The sequence below is a fragment of the Pleuronectes platessa genome, chromosome 18, assembly GCF_947347685.1.
Source record: "Pleuronectes platessa chromosome 18, fPlePla1.1, whole genome shotgun sequence".
In the NCBI taxonomy this organism is placed as follows: Eukaryota; Metazoa; Chordata; class Actinopteri; order Pleuronectiformes; family Pleuronectidae; genus Pleuronectes; species Pleuronectes platessa.
The window spans coordinates 17714494-17735385 of record NC_070643.1 but is presented as its reverse complement, the minus strand read 5'-3'; the positions used below and the strand labels follow the sequence as shown (position 1 = coordinate 17735385).

General features: G+C 43.9%; 1 protein-coding gene across 2 annotated transcripts in view; it reads right to left on the bottom strand.

Moving 5' to 3' along the window:
• Positions 1–20892, bottom strand: part of rbms3 (RNA binding motif, single stranded interacting protein) — a 246819-nt gene that overhangs the window by 172927 nt on the left and 53000 nt on the right. Inside the window, exon 1 of one of the 2 annotated variants that reach the window (XM_053446877.1) lies at positions 446–1806. The exons of the other annotated variant lie outside the window; for it this stretch is intronic. Coding sequence (XP_053302852.1) covers positions 446–520 — 75 coding nt within the window. The 5' untranslated portion in view covers positions 521–1806. Of the gene's footprint in view, positions 1–445; positions 1807–20892 lie in introns of those variants that run through there. 2 annotated transcript variants of the gene reach the window in all.

Sequence of the window (20892 nt, the reverse complement as noted above, 5' to 3'; positions counted from 1 at the left end):
AAGGATGGATTGGACGTAACTGGACAGCTCCCAGTAACGGCCCAGTGGGCTGGACCAACAGTGGTCCAATGCCTCCGGCCCTGATCCCTGATCCCTCACTTCAGGGACACACAGACACACGCACACACTCACTAACACACACACACACACACACACACAGACAAAGACATCTAAACCGCAACAAGGCACCTGCCATCTGAAACCATCACAGCCAAGGCCAGCTATCCATCAATTCCCATCTCCACTCAGGGATGAGAGGAGGATGAATGGAGTGCAGTGGAAGGGGAGAGGTGGGGGGAGGGAGTGGTGGTGAGGGTGAGGTCGAGGGTTAGGGCGAGGGAGGGAGGGTGGGAGGCAGGTGGTAAAGTAGTGTGGGAGTAGATGAGTGGGTGAAGAGAGAGAGGGAGAGAGAGAGAGATGCAACGAGAGCAGAGGAGCAGCGTACCTTGGTCTGGAGATAGTGGGGGTAGTAGTAGGTGTACTGAGGGTACATTGGCTGCTGCTCCAATCGCTTGCCCATGTAGCTGGAATCCTTAGCACAGAGGCAGGGAATGGTGACACCGGGTTGGGGGCTGCCAAACTGCGAGCAAATGGGATGGAGGCAGCGGAGGAGGCTGAGCGGTTCCTGTCTTCGCTGTCCGCACCACTGGGTCGCTAGCCGGTCCTCCAGGGAGAAGGCAGAGTCTGCGTGGGGAGCCGGGGACAGCAGCGTGGCGAAGGTCCTGGTGATCGGTCCGGAAAAGCCTGGGCGCCGGGGCGGGTGCTCGCTGAGTCTCTCGCTGCTGGATCAATTGAAATATTCCCACAAGTCTCTGTGAGCGGCCGGTGTGTCGGAGTGCAAACGAGGTGCAAGGGTGAGGTGGAGGAAGAGGAGGAAAGAGAAGCGGTAGCAGGTGGCAGTAGCTCTGGCAGTCCTGTAAAATGTTGGAGAATGGGAGAGGAAGAGGAGGAGGAGAGGAGGAGGAGGAGAGGGATGGCAAGGAAAACGGGAAGAGGACGTATAGGTTCACTTCTCTATTTAAGCTGCTTCACTCCAGTCTTTTTTTTTTGTTGTTGCCTGGGCTTTAATCTGCCTCTCTCTGAACCACACTGTGAATCTGACTCGCTCTCACTGCCCCTCTCTCTCTCTTTCCCTCTCTTGCATACACACACTCTCCCTCTCTCTCGCTCTGCTCTCTCTCTCTCCTCTGTAGTCTAATCCGGCAGTGGCTGCGTGCTGTCCTGTTTGACAGAGAGGAGAGATATCCTCAGCACCGGGTGCCGACAGACGCACTCGCAACACGAGAGAATAAGAACCCGGCACGGGAAGCAAATCTCAGTCTGTGGGAGAGATGTGGTCGGTCGAGCTACAGCCAAGAGGACAGAGCGCACAGAGGAACGATCCTGGTTTGTGAAGGATGTGGCAGACGCGTGTATTCAAAAGAAATCCACCGGGTCGGTTAGTCAATCCACTGGGTTCCAGTTAGAAGACGAGTGAGAAAAAAAAGCCACAGTGACAGTGTCCCAGGTGTCCAGTGGAGAAGGAGTCCCTCGTCTGCGATCCTCCCTCTTCCTGCTCTTGTAAAATGTGTTCCTTATTTCTTCCTTGGCTCTCTCACTCCTCTAAGCAGCTTGCCTCATTCTCTTTCCCTCTGTCACACAGTTGCTCTCTCTCTCTCTCTCTCTTGCTCGCTCTCGTGCGTGTGCTTTCTCTATCACTCTCAGCCTCCCTCCCTCTCTTTCTCTCTCTCTTTCTCTCTCTCTCTCTCTCCTCCTCCAACACTGACAGGGTGGTAGAGGGGGCTCGTCCGAGGCGGCGAGCAGAGCAGCCGCCTCCTCCTTCCCTCCAGCCCCAGCCGGTAGGAGGGTCCTCTCAGGCAGCTCCGTGCACGAGAGAGAGAGAGAGAGAGAGAGAGAGAGAGAGAGAGAGAGAGAGAGAGAGAGAGAGAGAGAGAGAGAGAGAGAGAGAGATCCAGACACAGACCAGCGGGCTGCAGTGTTTCCACAACCCAGGAGAACGTAGGGAAGAGGAGGCGAGGAGGAGAGGATGGCGGCAGCGCGAGGAATCGATTCCCCCTACTGGCTGCACGCGGAGCTGCCACTGGGAAAAGACTGTCCTAAAATAAGATCTTACAAAATATAGCCTGAATTGACCTTAAAACCAGTTAAGTTTCAAGGAGTTACTTTTTCACAACCCCGTGAGTTTGTGTTACTTAAAAAAAGAAAGAACATTTATTGGTTATTTTAAAGCTATTTTTATATTTTTATGAGGAGCTTATCGTAAAAGAGAAAATTAAAGCATAAAAGAGTCATTAGGATTTGATGTGGAACTCGTCTTTCACTGCTCACTTGTAAAGAGCAATAGTAACACTATAATAATATGAGAAGGGGATGAGCTGAAGTCTCCAGTGAAGAGAAAACCACTTCCTGTGCAACATCAAACACTGGAGACACAAACCTCTTCTGAAAGACCACAACTCTGACCGAACACATAACAGAAATGTCTGTTTGCTTGATCTCAAGTGACTTTACTCACGTTTCGGCAAATACATGGATTTAAAAACATAATGCTCAGAAAAGCATGATATTGTTTTGTCTCTCACAAAAACACACACCCAAGGAACTGACCTAAAGTCCTCACGGTTAACTCAGTGAGGCTGAGGCCAGAAGTTCAGGAGCCTCGTTTTTCACTCAATTAGCATTTCAGCTTGGTTTTCATTTAAACGATCCGCCGTGAGTCCCGCAGGAAGCTGCAGCGGGAAGAAAAAAGAAAAACTACACAATGGAATTGCTGGACTGAACACGATTGTATTTTGGCAATTTCCACGTCTGAAAATAGAGCCGTGACTTTGACGAGTTTAGGTTTCGTATTTCATCTGTTACACTTGACAGCGTTTCAGGAAAAAAAACCCACTGAGGAGGCTGACGTCTCCTTCTGGAACAATAACAACCTAATTACACATCTCCAGTGCAATTCAAAATTTAAGTGAGTTCAGCTGTAGAAAAACACACTTTCTTTACCTCAAACTATGTTGATAACTCTGTGAATTATAGGAAGGGCTGTACGGGCTCTGTTAATCAATCACAAGGAAACTAATGAATAACATTTTTGAAAAGATCGCAGGACACATCACTTTCAAACTGAAAATCCAATCCAGACTCACGACTCAGTATAAATGTCACATGCTTTTTATGAGAATTATGGGTCTAAAAGGCCCAGTGCATAATCAATACCAGCAGAAGAATCCCAGGGACCAAAAATATACAGCACGAAGGAAAAGGGCAGCCGACAGCTTTCGAAGAGGAAAATATAATTATCAAACAAGTTAGTTATCAGTAGAGAAGAAATCCGGCTGATATCTGCAGTGGATTTACCAGATTAACAACTTCAGGTTCCACTACACAGACTAACCTCAGTGTGTGGGCAAAGGCAGGAAGTGAGACAAAAGTCAAAGGGACAAAGGCCGAAGAAACAGAAGAGATACAGAAAGAAAATATAAGAAAGACACAAGGAGACAGAGTAGCAGGAAAGATTCATATGTCTTTATTATATGTATAAGACTATAAGATATAGATCTGTTTGGTTTCACCCAAATTGTGTCTACATGCAAAGTTTATTGCAACAAATATATATAAAAGGATGACAAATACAAGAATAGGGGAAATGAGCCACTGACAAGAATAATTACAACAACAAAATAAATCTTTAAACAGTGTGTTTGCAAAGTGCTGTATTAATCAACTATATTAATTAAATGTCTGATTCTATCCAAATGGAGCTGCAGTAGTTCATGTATTAGTCAGTTTACAGAAAACTATTTTGATAAACATCAAAGTAATTTTTCAAGCCAAACTTTGAGGTGAGTTGTTCCTTTTCACAAGTGTTTGGATTTACTACTGCTGGTGAATGAGAAAAATGTAATTCATGTCATATCAATCTTAGACTAATTGATTAATAAATAATCTCCATAGTCAATAGTCTGTACTTTTAAAAAATGATAATCAGTTGAAGTCCCAACCAAAATCTTGAATTAGAATAAAACCAAAAGTTTCTTCCCTGATTATGGAATATTTTTCTACTATGCAAGACTTCTAATATTTATTCAAATGAGTCGACACAGGATGGAAACTCAGGAGAGTACCGTTACAGACACTGGTCAACTTAGCCATTAATATTCATTGATCCTACCATTAAGAATTAAAAGTCGGGAATTGAGACTTGACTCGGGGAAACTGAAGAACTTGACCTGTGGCTCCGCGGGCGACACCAGAAACTACCTGGAGGACGGGAGCTTTGAGTTCTCAGCTGCGAGGTTACTTTAGAAAGGCAATTTCACAAAAGTAGCTGGAGAGCAGTAAAGCATATTGTTTATACAGACCTTGAAGAAAGTGGATGTGTGGGTTTTGTGCTGGTGACGCTCTGGTCTGAATTAGTCAGAGTGTCACAGAGAGAAGTGAACTGCAGCCAGTTAGAAAACGAAAAAAGTTGAGTTTTACACCATTTTCTTCCATTACCTCTTTTACAATGTTTTTTAATTTTAAAGGACTACATCTGTTTACTTTTTTCACAGTGGCAGAGAACCACTGTAAACCTGCTGGGTAATGAATTAATTACCCAATACCTATGATACTAATTACACCCACAGACTGTACATAAAAATGGATGCAGATTCCAGGTCTGTAAAGTGAAGCCAATGTGGAAGTGTCAAATGACCAGCAGAGGGAGACTCCACTAGTTGTTTACAGTCTCAATCACTTGATTCTTCAATAAAGTATAAGTCAAATAGACTGATGAAAGCATTGTAGCACCGTCCAATGGGTGAAGGGCGTTGGTATAGGTGGACTCCAACCCCTCTCCAAATATAGTAACCTCTTGTTTCAAAAACCAAGATGGCGCTGGACCAGATGCTTAAAAACAGCACCGCAAGGACAAGAAAAAAACCGGGTGCTCAATATTTGTATATAACTTGGACCTTTTACTTGAAGGTTTGCGAGTTACTTCCAGACAGAGTTTGCAGATTGGCTAAATAATGTTGTTACGCCAAATCCTGAGTGAAGCCTGATCTTACTTTCCAGCCGGTTTATCACCATAAAGCTAAAAAACAGAGTCTTTTTGCTTTTTTGAAAATTCAAAGACCTGCACTGAGAACGGCTCACCTTCACCATCTGCAGCCGGTCCCGTCAAATATTTTCAAAAAGCAAAGCTAGAGCCATCTGCTGCTCCTGTGTTCTCACGTCTCCCTCTGACGCCACAGTTTGATCACGTTCTAAATCGAGAGCTCGAGTGAGTCATTCACTGGATTCTAAAAAAAACGAGTACTATGAAGACAGCTGAGAGTGTATCATGCGCCTGAAGGTGGAAAGTAGTTGTTATTCCTCTAAAGACTGCAAGCAACTCTACCAATAGAGAACTTCAGCATGATCACAGTGTTTAGGCTTTTTATTTAGAAAATTGCCTCAGCTGATTTCTAACTGGGAAATTTAGAATAGTAGTAAAAGCTTTTTAGGTATTTCAATTATCAACGTCCATGGAGATAACAGGGAGCCGCAACAGCTGCCCTTTTATTCATTGACTGCTCTGACAACAGCAGTTACTCTGTTAATGTCCTAAATCTCTATTTAAATGGGTGAATTGATTATAGAGGACAGAAATATTACTGCACAAAAACACAACAAGCTTAGAGAGAGAACTCCAAGTTCTTGTAAACACAGAAACAAGGATTCCGTCCAAAACAGAATTCCTAGAAAGTGTACAACCATGTCACCCCACTGGCCGACTCCTCCTGAGGGCAAGTGCACTTCTTCCAGTTGCTGCAGAAACCAAGAGGCTTTGTTTTCTGTGGTCTGCTGTCCTGTCCCGGGTGTTTCCCAGAAATGACCAGATGCTTGGAATTCGAGGGAAGTCTGGCGCGGCGCCAGCGGAGGGCTGGACGGATGAAGGAAGGGAAGGGAAGGGAAGGAGGGAAGTGGAGTCAGGGAACAGCAGGGCCTGGTAGATTCCTGGAAAAAATACTTTTGCTTTTGGTTCTGACCAAGAGATCCAGAGGGTCGTCTGGTATGCGTAATGCAGAGGCAGTGGTGAACCTTGACCGACCGGCCTCCCTGGGGCTTTGTCTTCATGATGAAGAGAAAGATGAATGGTCTCACCGGTCCAACTATGACGTGGTGGAGACGCGTATGCTGTTGCAACACAGACACAACCATCGATCAAACATCTCAGTGTTTGTATTATTACAGCAAGTAGCTCACGATCATCTGAGTTTCAACATTCTCTCCTGCAAAAATAATACATCTTCCTGGCAACTGCCACGTTTCCATTATGCCGTCTGGACACAGGCACAAGTGGATAAGGTGCAACAGGTTCAGAAAGAGACTTGCAGCCGTAGAGGCACTAAATAACACAAGGCTAACCCAGCTCTTTACTGTCCTTAAGTGTGAGACATTTATGGGACGACCTTGTTTGGTATTGTTACGGCCTAATGATCTGTAGTGTTTGCCAGGTCTTGCTCTGTTGTGAGTTTCATGGGACCTGTTTCATGGGGGGTGAGTGTGAACGTGCAGTGTTGTGAAACTGAAAATCTACGGTGGCCCTGAAAAGCAAATGACATCACAATTGAATTATAAAACACAGAATTACCTTCTAGCAGAAAAGGCTGAGTGGATGGAGGCAATGTCCAAGTGTTTTGTGATTTGTTGTTGGGTTTTATTAATTGCTGTTGTGTTTTCCTATTGGCTGCTGTGTTTTTTAATCTGCCTTTGTGTTTTTTTATTAGGCGTTCTCTTGTTTTGCTGTTGTTGTGTTTTCTAAATTGTTGTTGTCACTTGTGATTTGTTCTTCAGGGTAATCACAAATATCCTATAATGGGACCATTAACAAACTACAAATAATCCTAGAAAAAGTAAATGTTTAGGACCATTGTGATAAGGAACTTACAAACGTTGTACACAGTTTTCCATACATCAGAGGGAAAACCCCTTATTGTAAAGTGGAGATTGCGTCTTCATACTCTTTTCTTTTCCGAGTCCAATCCCATATACTGTGATAACGAATGTGATTATGTGTTTAACAAGAACGGAAATCAATTCAGCAGCTAAATCACCGTTGAACTTCATATAGTCACAATGACAAATTGCACGTGCTAAAAAAAATATACAGTCTTGAACCTAAACAATAGCATCAGTCTCCAATCAGTCACATGCACTTTAAGTAAAGATATATTATCGTGTTTGTAAATTGTGAAGCTGGGCCAAATTGCCCAGTAATGTAACTGGCATCCATTCAAAGCCTTCTCCCTAAAACGCTGTAACCGGAGAGGCTGACCACACTGAACGACGCACAATGCACAAAAAAACTCCACCCACCTCCCCCAGCTTCTAAACACTGCGAGGATCCATCCTCACATTATGTGTGTGAGCTCAGCACATCTCTGACACACAGTTTCCTAATACATTCTTATCAGCGCACTAACGGATGACAGCCTGAGGTAATTCAACACTTTCCCCCTCTGAGAGTATAATTTTACACAGTGCAAAGAGCAGAGCGATACAGACAAGATATCGCTGCAGTGCACCTCTCCTTATTTTCGTTTCTGTACACATACAATGGTCTCGTCACCTGTTTTTTTTCCGGCCGTTAATCTTAGACTTTCGTAATAACGTGAAAAGGGCAAATTGAGTCTGGACCACCAGCTCTGCACGGAGACAGTTGATAAACACCAGGCAGATCTCCAGTGAGTCATTAGCTTCTATCACAACACAGAGGAGAGCAATGCAGGCGTAATGGGGAGGAAACATGAGAGCAGACGTGCATGAGTAAAAATGACTCACAGCACCCCTCACTACACCCGACGAGGGACAGGCAGTCGACCTAAAGGACTTAATTGCGCACACTTTACTAGATCTCTGTACCAATGTGAAATGTCTAAACAACAGGCCGACTCATTTCCTGATTCACGGGCTTCTGAGAAAAGACAGACGTCGCTGCAAATGATTTTGCGAGAGGAAACAAGAGGCCCACGCCCAGGTCGGACTTTACATATGTTGGTGCATGCTAGTGGGAGGGTTTGCCTGTATGCATGTGCAAATGTGTGCAAATGTGTGTTTCAGCTGTGAGAAACTACATTGAAAATCACCTGGTGTATAACTGTCAAACTTGTGTGTGTGCGAGTCTGTGTGTGTGTGTGTCTGTGTTCCTCTTTAGGTGATTTTACTAAGAAAAGCAAAACTTCTCAGAGGAAACTCAAGAGCTCACAGGAGGGTCAAGGTTGTTCTGACACAAAGGTTGGGGGGGGGAAAAACCTGAGCGGAGTGCCGAGATCAGACTTCCTGTGTGACCTCATGCGAACCCCGACACAAAATACACCAAACTGCAACGGGAAAGGCGTCCATGTCCCTCCGTGAACCAGCTCCACACCCACTGCCAAGGACAGCATAACTGAGGAGGAGAGGATGCCAAGAAAATCTCTGCATAATAAGGAATTAAGCGCTGCACAGGCAGGAGAGCGAGAGTGTGAGTTTAAACAATAGATATGTTCCGTGCGGACCCGCTGAGGCAAAATATTCAAAATCCACATTTTTGTAGAATATGAGGAAGTCAGACCCCACAGAAAAATTGCTAAATGACTCAGATTTGAAAAGAGGCCTATCAAAGCTTAATCACAGCGCAGCGCTCTGAGTCTATGAATGTGCATTTTGTTTTATTCATTGTGGAAATGCCCCGAACGGATCCAAGTGCAAAGTCGGTCATTCTTATCAGCTACTTTTTTGAGTATGCTTATGCATTGAAAAATAAGGGGATCTGTGTGTGTGTGTGTGTGTGTGTGTGTGAGTGGAAGTTTTAAACAAATATACTTCTGCAACAGTCCTGAGCAGAAACTGCATAAAGAGCACAAACCTCCTTGAAGCCACTATAGTCCCTTTAAATTCAATCAGGCTGCACCATATTGATCACAGATAGCATTCCCAGATGTATTCTGCCCATATTCAGGTGGATAATTTTCATTTGTGTCATTACTTGTACATGTTTACATTCTGAAATATTCAGGAAACACATCAGTCCTCACACTGTCAATTGCTGCAGCTCATCTTTTCAGCCTCTGTGTTAAACACTTCGTTTTGGCTCCTGTCTCTTTAAGCCCCCCCCCTCCTGCTGTTAAAGCCCAGTCTACTCTCATTGGCCAACTCACTCTGGCCAGCCTAACTCTGTTGTGATGGTCACATGCTTCCAACCCGTGCAGTAAATAATATTAGCATCTACCTGGCTTTGTAAGGGGGCGTGTTAGAATAGCTTCTAGGAGTTCATTACGCAAACGTGGGCATTGTGACATCACATGACATCACAATGATGCAATAGTTTAGAATTCTGTGGGGAAGAGGAGCTCCCTTCAAAGCAGGCCTTGGCTTCTTAACTTTGCTAAACTTTTAAATAAATGAATAACCTATATAACACATAAGAGCAAAGGTCAAAATTGGTAAAGTATCACATGTCCCCTTTAAAGTAAGTGAAATATAAATTCCTGGACCCGCCCCTTTAGATCTGTGCCAGAATCTATTGGGCTCTTTCTTGGCCGATGTCCCAGCCTTCACAAAAAGTTCCCTGGAAATCTGTAGTTTTTGTGTAATTCTTCCGTAAAAAAAACTAAAACAAACAGACAGGGTCGAAAACATAACCTGCTATGCTTGTGTGTGTTTGAGTGTGCTGCAGTACTGGTGTTCATGGACGAGCCCGTCAGAGGCACACAGGTGGGGGAGTGAAATAGTGAAGTAATAAGACCGAGGTGCTGAAGGTTCTGCCCAGAGCCGATCGAGATTGGAGGCTGGACAAAGAGTTATAGCTACTAGGAAGAGATCCGTAAAGGCCTATGAAGCTCAACGCTGCCTGCAATTGAGGAGGATGGGATGGGAGGACAGCGGCAATGTTTTAAAGCACTGCTAAGCCAACCCGGAATGAAGTGAAATGACCACATGCCACACAGAGATGAGAAGTGAAAGGGAGGGGACGGGCAGAGTGAGAAACAGTGCAGAGAGGAGAGGAGAGGAGAGGAGGGAGAGAGAGAGAAAACAGAGTGTGTCGTTCTAAGAGGAATATTTCAGGGTGGTAAATGGAGCAGAACTCCATTCCAGCTCCTCTCTTAACCTCCCCCGGTGTCTCATCCTCTGCATGCAAAGCATGAAGCCCAGGAGACAAAGAAAACAAGAGAGACCGAGCTGAGGAGACAAGCTTCAGGACAAAAAAACAAAAACAAACGCTGAATGAAAGACAAGACATTTCGCTCATGCATTTCTTTCAAAATAACAGAAAACACACAAACAGCTGCAGGTGTGAGAGTCTATTCCATTCAGAATTGATATTTTTGATTAAAAGTGAGAAGGTCAGAGCTGTTGACCTCGACCACACAGCCGACCACCTGTCATGGCGCCCGCTGGGATGTGTTTCTGCTGCTTTACAGTTCACTCATTTGACTACAGAGTCTTCCTCGTGATAATTAACCTTTGAAGAGACAGTAATCAATGTTTTTATATCCACAGCAGAGCACATGACTACTTTTATGCGAAAGCGGATACTCGTAGTGATGAGTTGACAGAGTTATCGCCCGACATTACAGTTCCGCTCGTTCTGCGGAGCTTTATATGGTTTCAGCTGCAGCCGGCAGCTCTGTTTTAAGGGCCCAGCACCACGAGGCAGACGGATAAAGTTTGTGTCAAGCTGGTGGACATCGTTGAGTATCGGGCATTTACCGATCCAGATAATTCCCTTAGGAGTTGGTGGAGAACAAAACCAGAGTCAAAAGGAGAGTGAATTACTTGAAAAACCTTCAATAACCAGAAGAAATGTCAAACAGCCTTTTGTCTTTTAAAGTATGGGAGGTGGTTTGAATGCATTATTAAGGACCAGACCGACTTTTTCAGTTTGCCAATATATTGCATTTATATCTGCCGATATGCAACAATGTTTATTTTACAGAATAAACAATTCAGAAAAGATGTGCATTCATGGTTTTATGTAAACGTTTATTGTCATTATTTACGTTCTACATACTTGGAAGTATGTTCTTTTTAATAAAGTTTATAGCTAAACAATAAAATGCTAAACTAAATTCAGTGATAAGAGTTTGATGACATCTTAGGAATCCTTGACGAAGTATGCACACTTCAGCAGATAGTTTGGCGTGAGAAATTATTTCACTGCCTTGTATCTGTAACTGCATAAGCCTCAAAACTCCATGTCGGTCAGGCTCTGTTAAAGACTCCTGCACTGCTCGAGGAATAGAGTCATGCTTTCTGATTTAAGTCTGATAGGCCTTGATAAGCTCTTCAATTTCAGGATATGCAGTGTTTCCTCTTTAAGCACGCTCGCCATGTGTTACATACATTACAGTGAAACTCAAACTTGGCAGCATATCTCCGACATACAGTTCATTCTCTGGAACATTACCACAGGATTTGTATGGAGTAATACTGCCAGATGGCACGGAGATAGTAGAAACGCATACTTGACGATTAAGAACATTATGGTGCAACTCTACTGGGTAACATTTAGTTATCAGAGAGAGTCAGACTTTCAGGGCGATATGCTTTGAGTCTGCCTCCTTGGCGGCATCTCTGTAATTAGTCGTACTGAAATCCTCAAAGTGCAACAAATAAATGGAGCAAAGAAAGCAGCTCCGGCAAACCCAGCGAATCTCACACAACCACGGCCGACTGCTGGGCCGGAATGAAAGGAGGGAGGGTGTTGTACACAGGTTCTATCTTTCACACAACAAATAATTGTTTAGTGTTAGACGGAGGAGAGAAGCAGCGTGACGCGGTTGGAGGGAGAGCGATAGAACGGCCGCAGCAATATTAAACAACACTTTGAGCACAGGTGAAGAGACGGCTAACAAAATCTTTACACCTGTCAGCACTGAAGGTCAGACACTTTGTGATCCCCGTCCTATTAAACGACACCATTTTAACAGCAGTAACAAAGTGTGCAATAACATGCGCCTTTACTTTATGTCCGTCAGTATAAGGCTTGACGGAGCCAACAGAGACGTGAGCAATCAAACCCTCTCCTCAAACAAGGCTTGTTCAAGCAGTACTCTGCTGCTGCTGCTGCCAACACCACGCACGGTGGAACCTTCAAAAACAACGATGCTGTCCAATAAATCAAACGCACCCTGACGGCTTATCGCAGCGGCAAATCCAGTTACAGCAACGGATCCAGAGCCATGACATAAGATTTATAGCCACACTGGCAAACTCGTGATGCTCATTACGGACATTTAGTTCAGTTTATATCACACTTACTGTAATTTCTACTTTCCAACTTGTAAACAGAGTTCATAACAACATCCAGGACATCATGGGAAAGTCTGTTATCTACAATACATTTCATTTGGCCCTAAAAACATTGTTAGGGGAAATTAAACGCTGAAAGTTATTAGATATTGTGATATGTTGAGCAAGCACAAGATTCTAACCCTCACAAACCCATCAAGTTATTTACTATGACAGCTGGACTATCCAGAATTCCAAGAGGTGCTTTCACTGACTGCTGCCATCTTGTGTCGTCCAATGATGTAAATGCTCCCTGTAAGGTTTCCCATCATTACCTTCACCCTCACATGATGTGGATGGAACATAAGGTCATGTTGATACCTACATTAAAGAAGGCTCATACTCTGGTCATGGGATTCAGAGACAGTGGTATTCTTGCGGAAATGAGGAATGTAGATACTGGAAATAACTTTTTTGGGACATTAAGTTGGAAAAACAAGGAAGATAAAAGCATGTGTAATAAAAACTCTACTTGCTGCTGCCTTGCACTGCTGCTACACATGCTTACTGGGATACTGGGACAATAGAAACCAGTGCTAATGCTCTTATCTCTGCTTTTCCTGTTATGACAAGGGCAGCTCAAATGATCTATGGATGCTAATTGGTGAGAGAGGTGAGGAAGGCACAGCGATAAGCCACAGGTGTGTTTGAGAGGGGGGGAGAAAGACCAGATGTAAAATGGCAGCTCAGTCTGCTGAGGGGTGATGTGAATCGACACAGCTAAAGTGGAAACTACCGATGCTATGCTAAGTTCAAGTAAAGCATTCGATGGTCCACCAGGCATGACAGTATTTCTCCTGGCTGGTCCTTCTAAGAAAGTACAATGACGCAACGCTGCAAAACACTAAGTAAGTGTTTTTATAATGGTATTATGTGATGTGCAAAATAATTCCAGATCATCATGAGACTGTGACAGGACAAATTAGACTACGGCGATTCGCCACCGTCTAGGTTATTAATTGGAAACACTGAGCAGGGAGTGGCCTTGAGAGACAAAGTGAAAAGAACGGCAGGCAGCTGTCAGACGACGGGACACAGAACAGACCGGGACATAGTTTAAGTTTCAAACAAAATGAAACAGCTTTGACGGGTCTGACGTGAGACAGAGGGCACAGGGCCACTGGGTCCACTGGTTGAAGGTAGAGTCAGAGCAACAATGTGCTGGACTCACTGGTTGTTTATATCAAGATGTTGACTTTCTCCCGAGGTCATCTCTGGTTGTTTGTAGCGACAGCAAACAGAAAGATTCCATTTGGCTGCATCTGTGAAATCCTTATTTGTGTGAAGTCACAGTCGATTTTTTAAAGTCTAACAATCTGGCAATTTTTAAGAATTCAACTGTGTCATCAACAAGACATAAAATCTGCAAATAGGATTTCAGAACACCCAGAAAAAAAAAGAACTGTGAGGCAACGTACAAGTTTGGGTGCACGAAGCTTTTCATCTGAGGACTTATATCCGGAATCTGTCTTGCACAACAACAACCTCAAGAAGAACAACGTGTGACCAATCTATTAATACACTTCTGACACACAAACAGACGGGGGAACAGCATATTAGAAACAGCTTTCAGTACAATACAAACCTAACACACAACAGCACACACTGCCTCGTCTGACGGGATCACGGTGTAGAGCTCGCACCACCGACACACCCTCAGCCGCTACAGAGAATAACAAGATTAATAAAGGGGGGGGGGGGGGGGGGGGGGTATTACAAAGCTCTTGGACTGCATTGAATTTAATATTGTATTGTCTGGGATTTCTGGTCAGGTGTATTTTATCATACTGTAACAGCTTGTCTATATTTATATATTCATTGTTTTTCTAACTTCACACAGATTAATTTGTATTCATAGAAATATATAAATGTTAGACAAATGTCGTATATAAAAACATGTATCACCTGTTGCACAACCACACGTTTATTTTCCTAGAAAAAAGGCAAATTAATTGAATAGATCAATACGCCGGGGGTGTGGCTGCACCATCGCCTCATGTCAAGTCGGGAGAAGCCGTGTCCACATTCCAGACAACTGTAATAACAGAGAGGAACTTTCACGGTTGTGTTAAGCAGCTCTGACGCGGTATTAATAAAATACCACGAATGATTAATTCGACAGGGGCTAAAATAGATAGTATTTCTCAGAAAAGTTCACAGCACAAGTTTGCTTTACTTCTCCCATACTAGACAAGAATTTTAATAGGCACCAGCACTTAGACACAGTCTCCGGAGTGCATCACAAGCTAAGTGGTCTTGCAAAGATGCTGACATCGGTTGAAAGAATTGTGCGTTTTCTTAAACAGTGAGTTTGTGTGTGCGCAGCAACTAAGTAAAGATGCCTCGAAAGAAGTAGTTCCTCTTTCGTTCTCTGGACGTCGCATCAAAACCTGATATTCAAATTAACATTTCACAGCCTTTTAAACGAGACGAGGCGACTCACTGATTCACTCGTGAGATTCATCTGCTTTGTGTGAACGGACTAAGAACAACATTGGGAATGTAATGTTCCTCGCAAAGTGGTTGTGTTCAAGTGTTTCAGGGAGAAAGTTTGAGGCTGGAGTTTCGGGCTGAGGAAATAAATGTAGGACTGTGGGAAATGATTGTGTTGTGGTGCGATCCCGTGTGGATGTAGGCATGGGCCTCATGGCTTTATTAGAATAGTCAAGGCCTCAACGTCTCCTCCGTTCCCATACGGTTCATGTTCACCCGTCGCTCATGCCCATATCGCATGATTACGCCGAGGAACAAGTATAATCAGCCATAATGCTTTACAGATGTTACGGCTGTTTTTAAAGCCAATACTACAGCCTCAGGCCTCCATATATGAAAACCCCATCTGTGCACAGCTATCAATGTGTGTGTGCTAGTTGAGAACCAAGTAATGATCAGAGCCAAACATTAGGAATTAAGGTCACATCCACGGCTCAGGATATGTGATTGATGTTCCCCTGCTCCACCCAGTCATTGACTAATCACCTGAGGAGAAAGAAACAGGTGCAAACTGATTCTGATTTCACAGATGAGATGTTTCGAATTTGCCGTTGAACGTGGCCAAGAAACATCACTAAGCCCGCGATGACACCTCAAATATGACGGTGCACATAATCCCAACAAGAGAAGACACCCGTTTAAATCCCTCTTGGATCTGCCAGCACCCTTCCTAATCCACCGTCTAACATCTCCCATTGTGTCCAACATCTCATCTTAACCACCAACCGCCGCTAAAGGAAGACTGGAGGCAAACCGCAGCCAGGAATCTTCCATGGACCGCCCGCTCTTGTGAAATAGGAAATGAAACATGCAGAGGGCTTGGAAGCTTAGTCAGATTCTGGGTATTCCTGTGGTCTGGCACTCAGGGGTTCTGTGGCCTAGGCCTTTAATTCCTAATGGTGGAGAACACCAAGCTCTGGTCACGACAGGAAATGCCTGCTAGGTGAAACATCCGCCCAAAAACCGCTCATTCAAAAGTGTCAAAAACAAAGAGTTTCCTCACAAATGTTGTGCCTTCTTTTCATGCAATAGTATTGAAAGGGTAAACTCCATGTTTTTAAAACCGGGACTAATCAGAAGTTATTAGGAACCGTAGAGCGCTGGAGTTTACTTTGTGTTTGTTTTGATTTACTCTGGAGTTTATGAGACATGTATTTATTGAAAAAAAGATTCATGACGGAATGTGACGCACACAGCCAGGGTTGTGTGTGTGTGTTTGTTTATGTGTGTGCATGTGTGTGTGTGTGTGTGTGTGTGTGTGTGTGTGTGTGTGTGTGTGTAATTGAGGTAAAAGTTTGAACTAATCATGATATCGATTTGAAGTCTTATCGCCCAGCCCTAATTGATAACTTCAAAATATGTGTGTGTGAATGTTTCCGTGCAGGATGCTCACTGGGCTGTGGGAGTTCGCGACTGACTGTCACAGGAAGTGAATGCATGTTCGTACACAGGAACTCAGCCCTCATTCACTCTGCCTCAATGTGCACTCTTAGAGCAAATTAGGGAAGCCTTGGCAGCCTTTTAATGGTCTGTCACAGTCTAACAGGTTTAGAGCGCTTACAATGGACCCAGGCACTAAGCCCGACAGCTCGCGCTTAATTGTTCAGATCCTGTGTGTGTCTGTTTGTGTGTCTGTGTGTCTCTGTGTGTGTGTGTGTGTGTGCGCACCGTTAAAATCATTCTGCGCCTGTAACTAAAGTCATTGATTCTCATTTTGAGTGCAGATAAGATAGACACTCTCTGCCTGTCAATCTGTCGGCTGACTGGCTCACTAAAATAAACACCACGAGTGATATGTTGGAATGATTGTGGCGCCAAAATCTGTTTTTCCATCTGTGCTATTTGGGGGAAAGTTATATATTAAACCCAATGTATTCACGTATAGGTACTCTCTCACTCTGCTGATTGTTGGGAATTAATTGTGTGGATACTTCTGCACAGAGACGAATCATGAGATTTCTTAGCAATTTCAAAATAAACCACCTCCAGACAGAAACAAAGAAGTACAAGGCCATAACTGGATTGAGTTATTGACTCGTGTAACCAATGATAAACAAAACATCAAGTGTCTCCATTTTCAAGTGGTGCCTGAAGAGATCAACACAGCAAATAAAGCCATTTGTTTTACTCTGTGTAACCCGCACTCCATCATCCGGCAAAATGGTCCATGAAGGACGAGGTGGCTGCACCCGAAATCCCTCATAAACGGCTGGAGACTCTGAGCTGTGTGACCTAGAATATGTTTGACAATCTTCTTTTAATTAGGCCTTGAAGACTCGACTCATTCCAACTGCTGTCCCGAGAGCTAAATTAATTACTGAGACAAAGCCCGTTCTAGCTCGTGGCAAAGATGAATCATTGCAGTATTTGGGGAGTGAGCAGTGCTCTTCAATCAAGGACTGATGAAAGAGACTCACAATTTAAAATGGGAGCTAATGTACTTCATCATAAAGCTCCTCCAGCCACACATGTATGGTACACATCGGAAGCTGCCCCCTCTGCTATCAGGAATTAATTTTAAATATTCTCTTCATTATTTTGTGGAAGAATTCATCGGTTACAGCCAAATCTCTTCTAGCCACAATGTCCTTGTCCTCCCTTCATCTCCTGCTTTCCAACTTTCTACACTCATCAGTCTGATCCTTTTGCTTTTTCCTGGACAATTCGCTGATCACTTGCTTCAATTCATTTGTCTCATCCCGGTCATCATCCGGCGGACGAGCCCTCACTTGTTGCCAGCCGGCTAGCCGCTCATTCAGCTGAACGACTGTGTCGTCTGTCAGCCGGTGTGAATGGGTGTTTGTGATTTATGGCTAATTAAGCAAATCACAACACCAAGGGTTGTGCCAGAGCCTGGGCCTCACAAAGAGAGACAGACAAGGAGGTCAGCTGATGGAGTAAAGTGATGTGACACCTTCAAATAATGAATACGAGGAGATGCCAAGACGTGGAAAATTACATTTTTCAAGAGATGTTCCGATACCAGCCTCCCGAATACTTCAGATACTGACGAAAATGGCGTTGGGCATCTGCAAGTACGAAAATGTCTAATGGTCTGATACCACGTGTTTTGAGAACATTAGTTTTAAGATAAGAGAATTTTGCAACTCTTTTCTGTGATATCACTTCTTCTTCTTTGCATTTGTGCTGCACTGCCACTGGCAAGGACTGTTTTTAGCAATATTTGGCAATATTTCACATAATACAAGCCCATTCTTCTCTTTGACTTTCTGACTGGTTTGCTATTTCTATCTCGTATTCTCTCTGCGATTATCACCTATTTTCTCCGACCTGAGCATTGTCCCTTTGTGCCTCTTTGAGTTTTCCGACCTTGTGAATCTGGAGATGTACTGGGAATCCCTGCTAGCAGCTTGGTATTGACTAAATGATTGGCTGCGGTGTGCTTGGCAAGTCTAATGAGGTACAAACCAGAGTTTGCTCGCACCAACACTTCCCGATTGTCTTGAAGGTTGCACTGGGATGTCCATGTCCTCAGACAAAAGAGGGATAGCTCACTCCGATGTTTTTTATTAAGAGAAGAATGTGTAATGTTATCAATTCACCACGATGAGTCAGAGGTTAGTGAACGAGCGGTCGATGGGAGCCAGCGGCTGATGGTTAAATATCCACACGAGTTCTTGAAAAGAAACACGAGCAAGTCAAGTTATCAATCTAGAACTCCAGACGACATTTAGAAAAGCAAATTTCTAGTAGTATGTAGTATGTACTACAGTTAGCTTTGCATGCTCACAGGGAAAAGCATCGTCTTTCGGGCTGACTCTTTTTCCAGTCAACTTTCTTGACTTCTGCACGACTTTACTCACTGCTGTTCCGTCGCACCACCTTCCTCCCTGAGGGATCTTCATCCCACCATATTAAAGAGTGGAAATGGATCTGCTTCCATTGTAATTACAAACCCACTGGAGGCAAAGCTTCTTGATCTCTGCTGGATCCTCGCTCGCGTTGCTTTTTCTTCTCCATTTACTCACCTCCCTCTGCCGAGAGGACAGACACATGCTGAGCTATCGGTTGTGTTTTTCCTCCCTTTCTGTGGGCATTTCTGTATCTAATATGCCTGAAATTACACTTGCATTTAAGGAAGAAAAGAAACGGGGGGGAAAGTGGGGGGGTGTTTGAGAGAAAGAGACTACAAGACAGAGGGGGGGCTGCTTTGGTTACTTTGTTAAGTGTGGGAATTTCTATACAGTAAAAGTTGTATTTGAGAAGCAGTAAAAAAGCAATGCAGGGTAGTACGAGGCCATTGTTTACTGAGTGCAACTGGATTATCCATTTCTAGGCACTGTGAATCCTCCTTAAGGCCAAAGTGTTGACTCGTAACAGCCTGAGACGAAGACATGATAGTGGGGGAGAAATTGCTTTCTGCAGGGACAAAATGAAAATTGCTGAAAAGAAAACAGCCGCCCCTGCTGTCCCTTGAAAACGGGCCAGTTAAAGCCAGCCGAGTCTGCTACGCTTTGATTGTGGAGGGTCAAGATTAGGGCAATCGTTTGATAATCCTGTAGCGGCCTGCAACCAAGGCTAGCTGGCCCGGGTACTGTGAGAAGCCTGGTGCATCAACATGCCACTAAAAACGATAACACACACATGACAACAGGGAGGAAGTGTCTGCTGTGAATTTGTGCTTTCCCCCCCGAGTGTGTCGTCTGTTTCAAATCCATTCAGGGACTTTTTGGGACTGACAAAGTTTTGTCTGCTGGCTCTGTACGAGCTTCCTGGAATGTCTCAAACTCAGAACGGATATCATGCAAAGTGATGCAGTGAAAATCAGCCCATCCAATTCATTGACAGTCTGTTTTTTTCATTAAACTGCAACGTTGCATCGCAGGCTGCTAAAATAAGATCAGTCTCTCGTTCTGTGTTTTCATTTAACAAATGCATCTGTTCAGCTTGCATCACATCCGAAAAACATCAATCATACCTCGATGATTATTACTGTATGTGAATGAAGAATATGTTAGTCATTGATTCGCGGTTCTCGGCTCAGCAGGATGTGGAGAGTGATGATAATAACTTCCTTCCTGAGTAAACAGTGAAGCTGCCGACTGCTTGACAGATTGATCATTGCGTTCGCCAACTGTGACATCGATGTCTTCTTCTCCTGACTTGATGAAGTCCTCTTCTATACGTTTGGTGTCTCCACCACAATAAGGAAAAGAAGAAGAAACACAAACGGAGCAGTATTGACAGTGGCTTGTTTCCTCCAGGCTTGTGCACATATCTCTGCCTTGAAAAAGTGGTTACGGAGGTTTTTCCATAGTTTCCAGCAGAGTGCCTCGTCTTTACCGATATCCCTCGAGGAGCCAATCTCTATGCTCCCTCATTAAGGACATTGATGAAGGGTCATAGAGTGTCTGTAGTGTCTGTAGAGTCTGTAGAGCTGGTCCTTTTCCCAGACTCTTGCCTCCAGCTAAATTCAGTAGCACTAGTTCCACCCAAGTACCAAGTGGAAATTACGTAATTTCTGGAGCACACCATTGTGTACAAGAATGAGAAAGGTGTGCATTAAGTGATGTAGTAGCTTTTGAGATAAGCGGCAAACTGCACAAAAAATGTTGCACTGGATATTACGCACCTCACGGTAAGAAGATTTGAGAACCAGCTTGGAGATTTTGCTACTTGAAGGAAATTACCCAAAAGTCTTAGGTGTTATTGTCATTACCCAAAATCAATTTATATTTAAAACTGCAGATACAGTCAGAATAAAGCTGAGTATTTTTATAATTATTTTACCACTCAGAAAACAAAGGACCATGCAAGTCCAACACCAGAAACAAAGAGTCAAGTCAAGCTTAGGCCGACAGTATGAAAACCGTCTCAGAAACTCCTGCGTCCCGTGTGTGGCTGTGGATGAAAGTTTGCGAGACAGACACATGAGCCCGACCACAACGAGAACCACAGCCACAGTGTTTATGTCTGTCTTGTGGAATGTTCTGTTTTTGCTTCCTGTTTATTTGTTTTTTACAACCCAGTTTAAAAGGGGCCTTGCTCCTCATTCCTTGGTGTTGGTGGAATCGGAAATGACAGTGGTAATGATGTTGTGTTTGTTAGTGACGGACGCAACTGTGTGAAACAAGTGAAAAA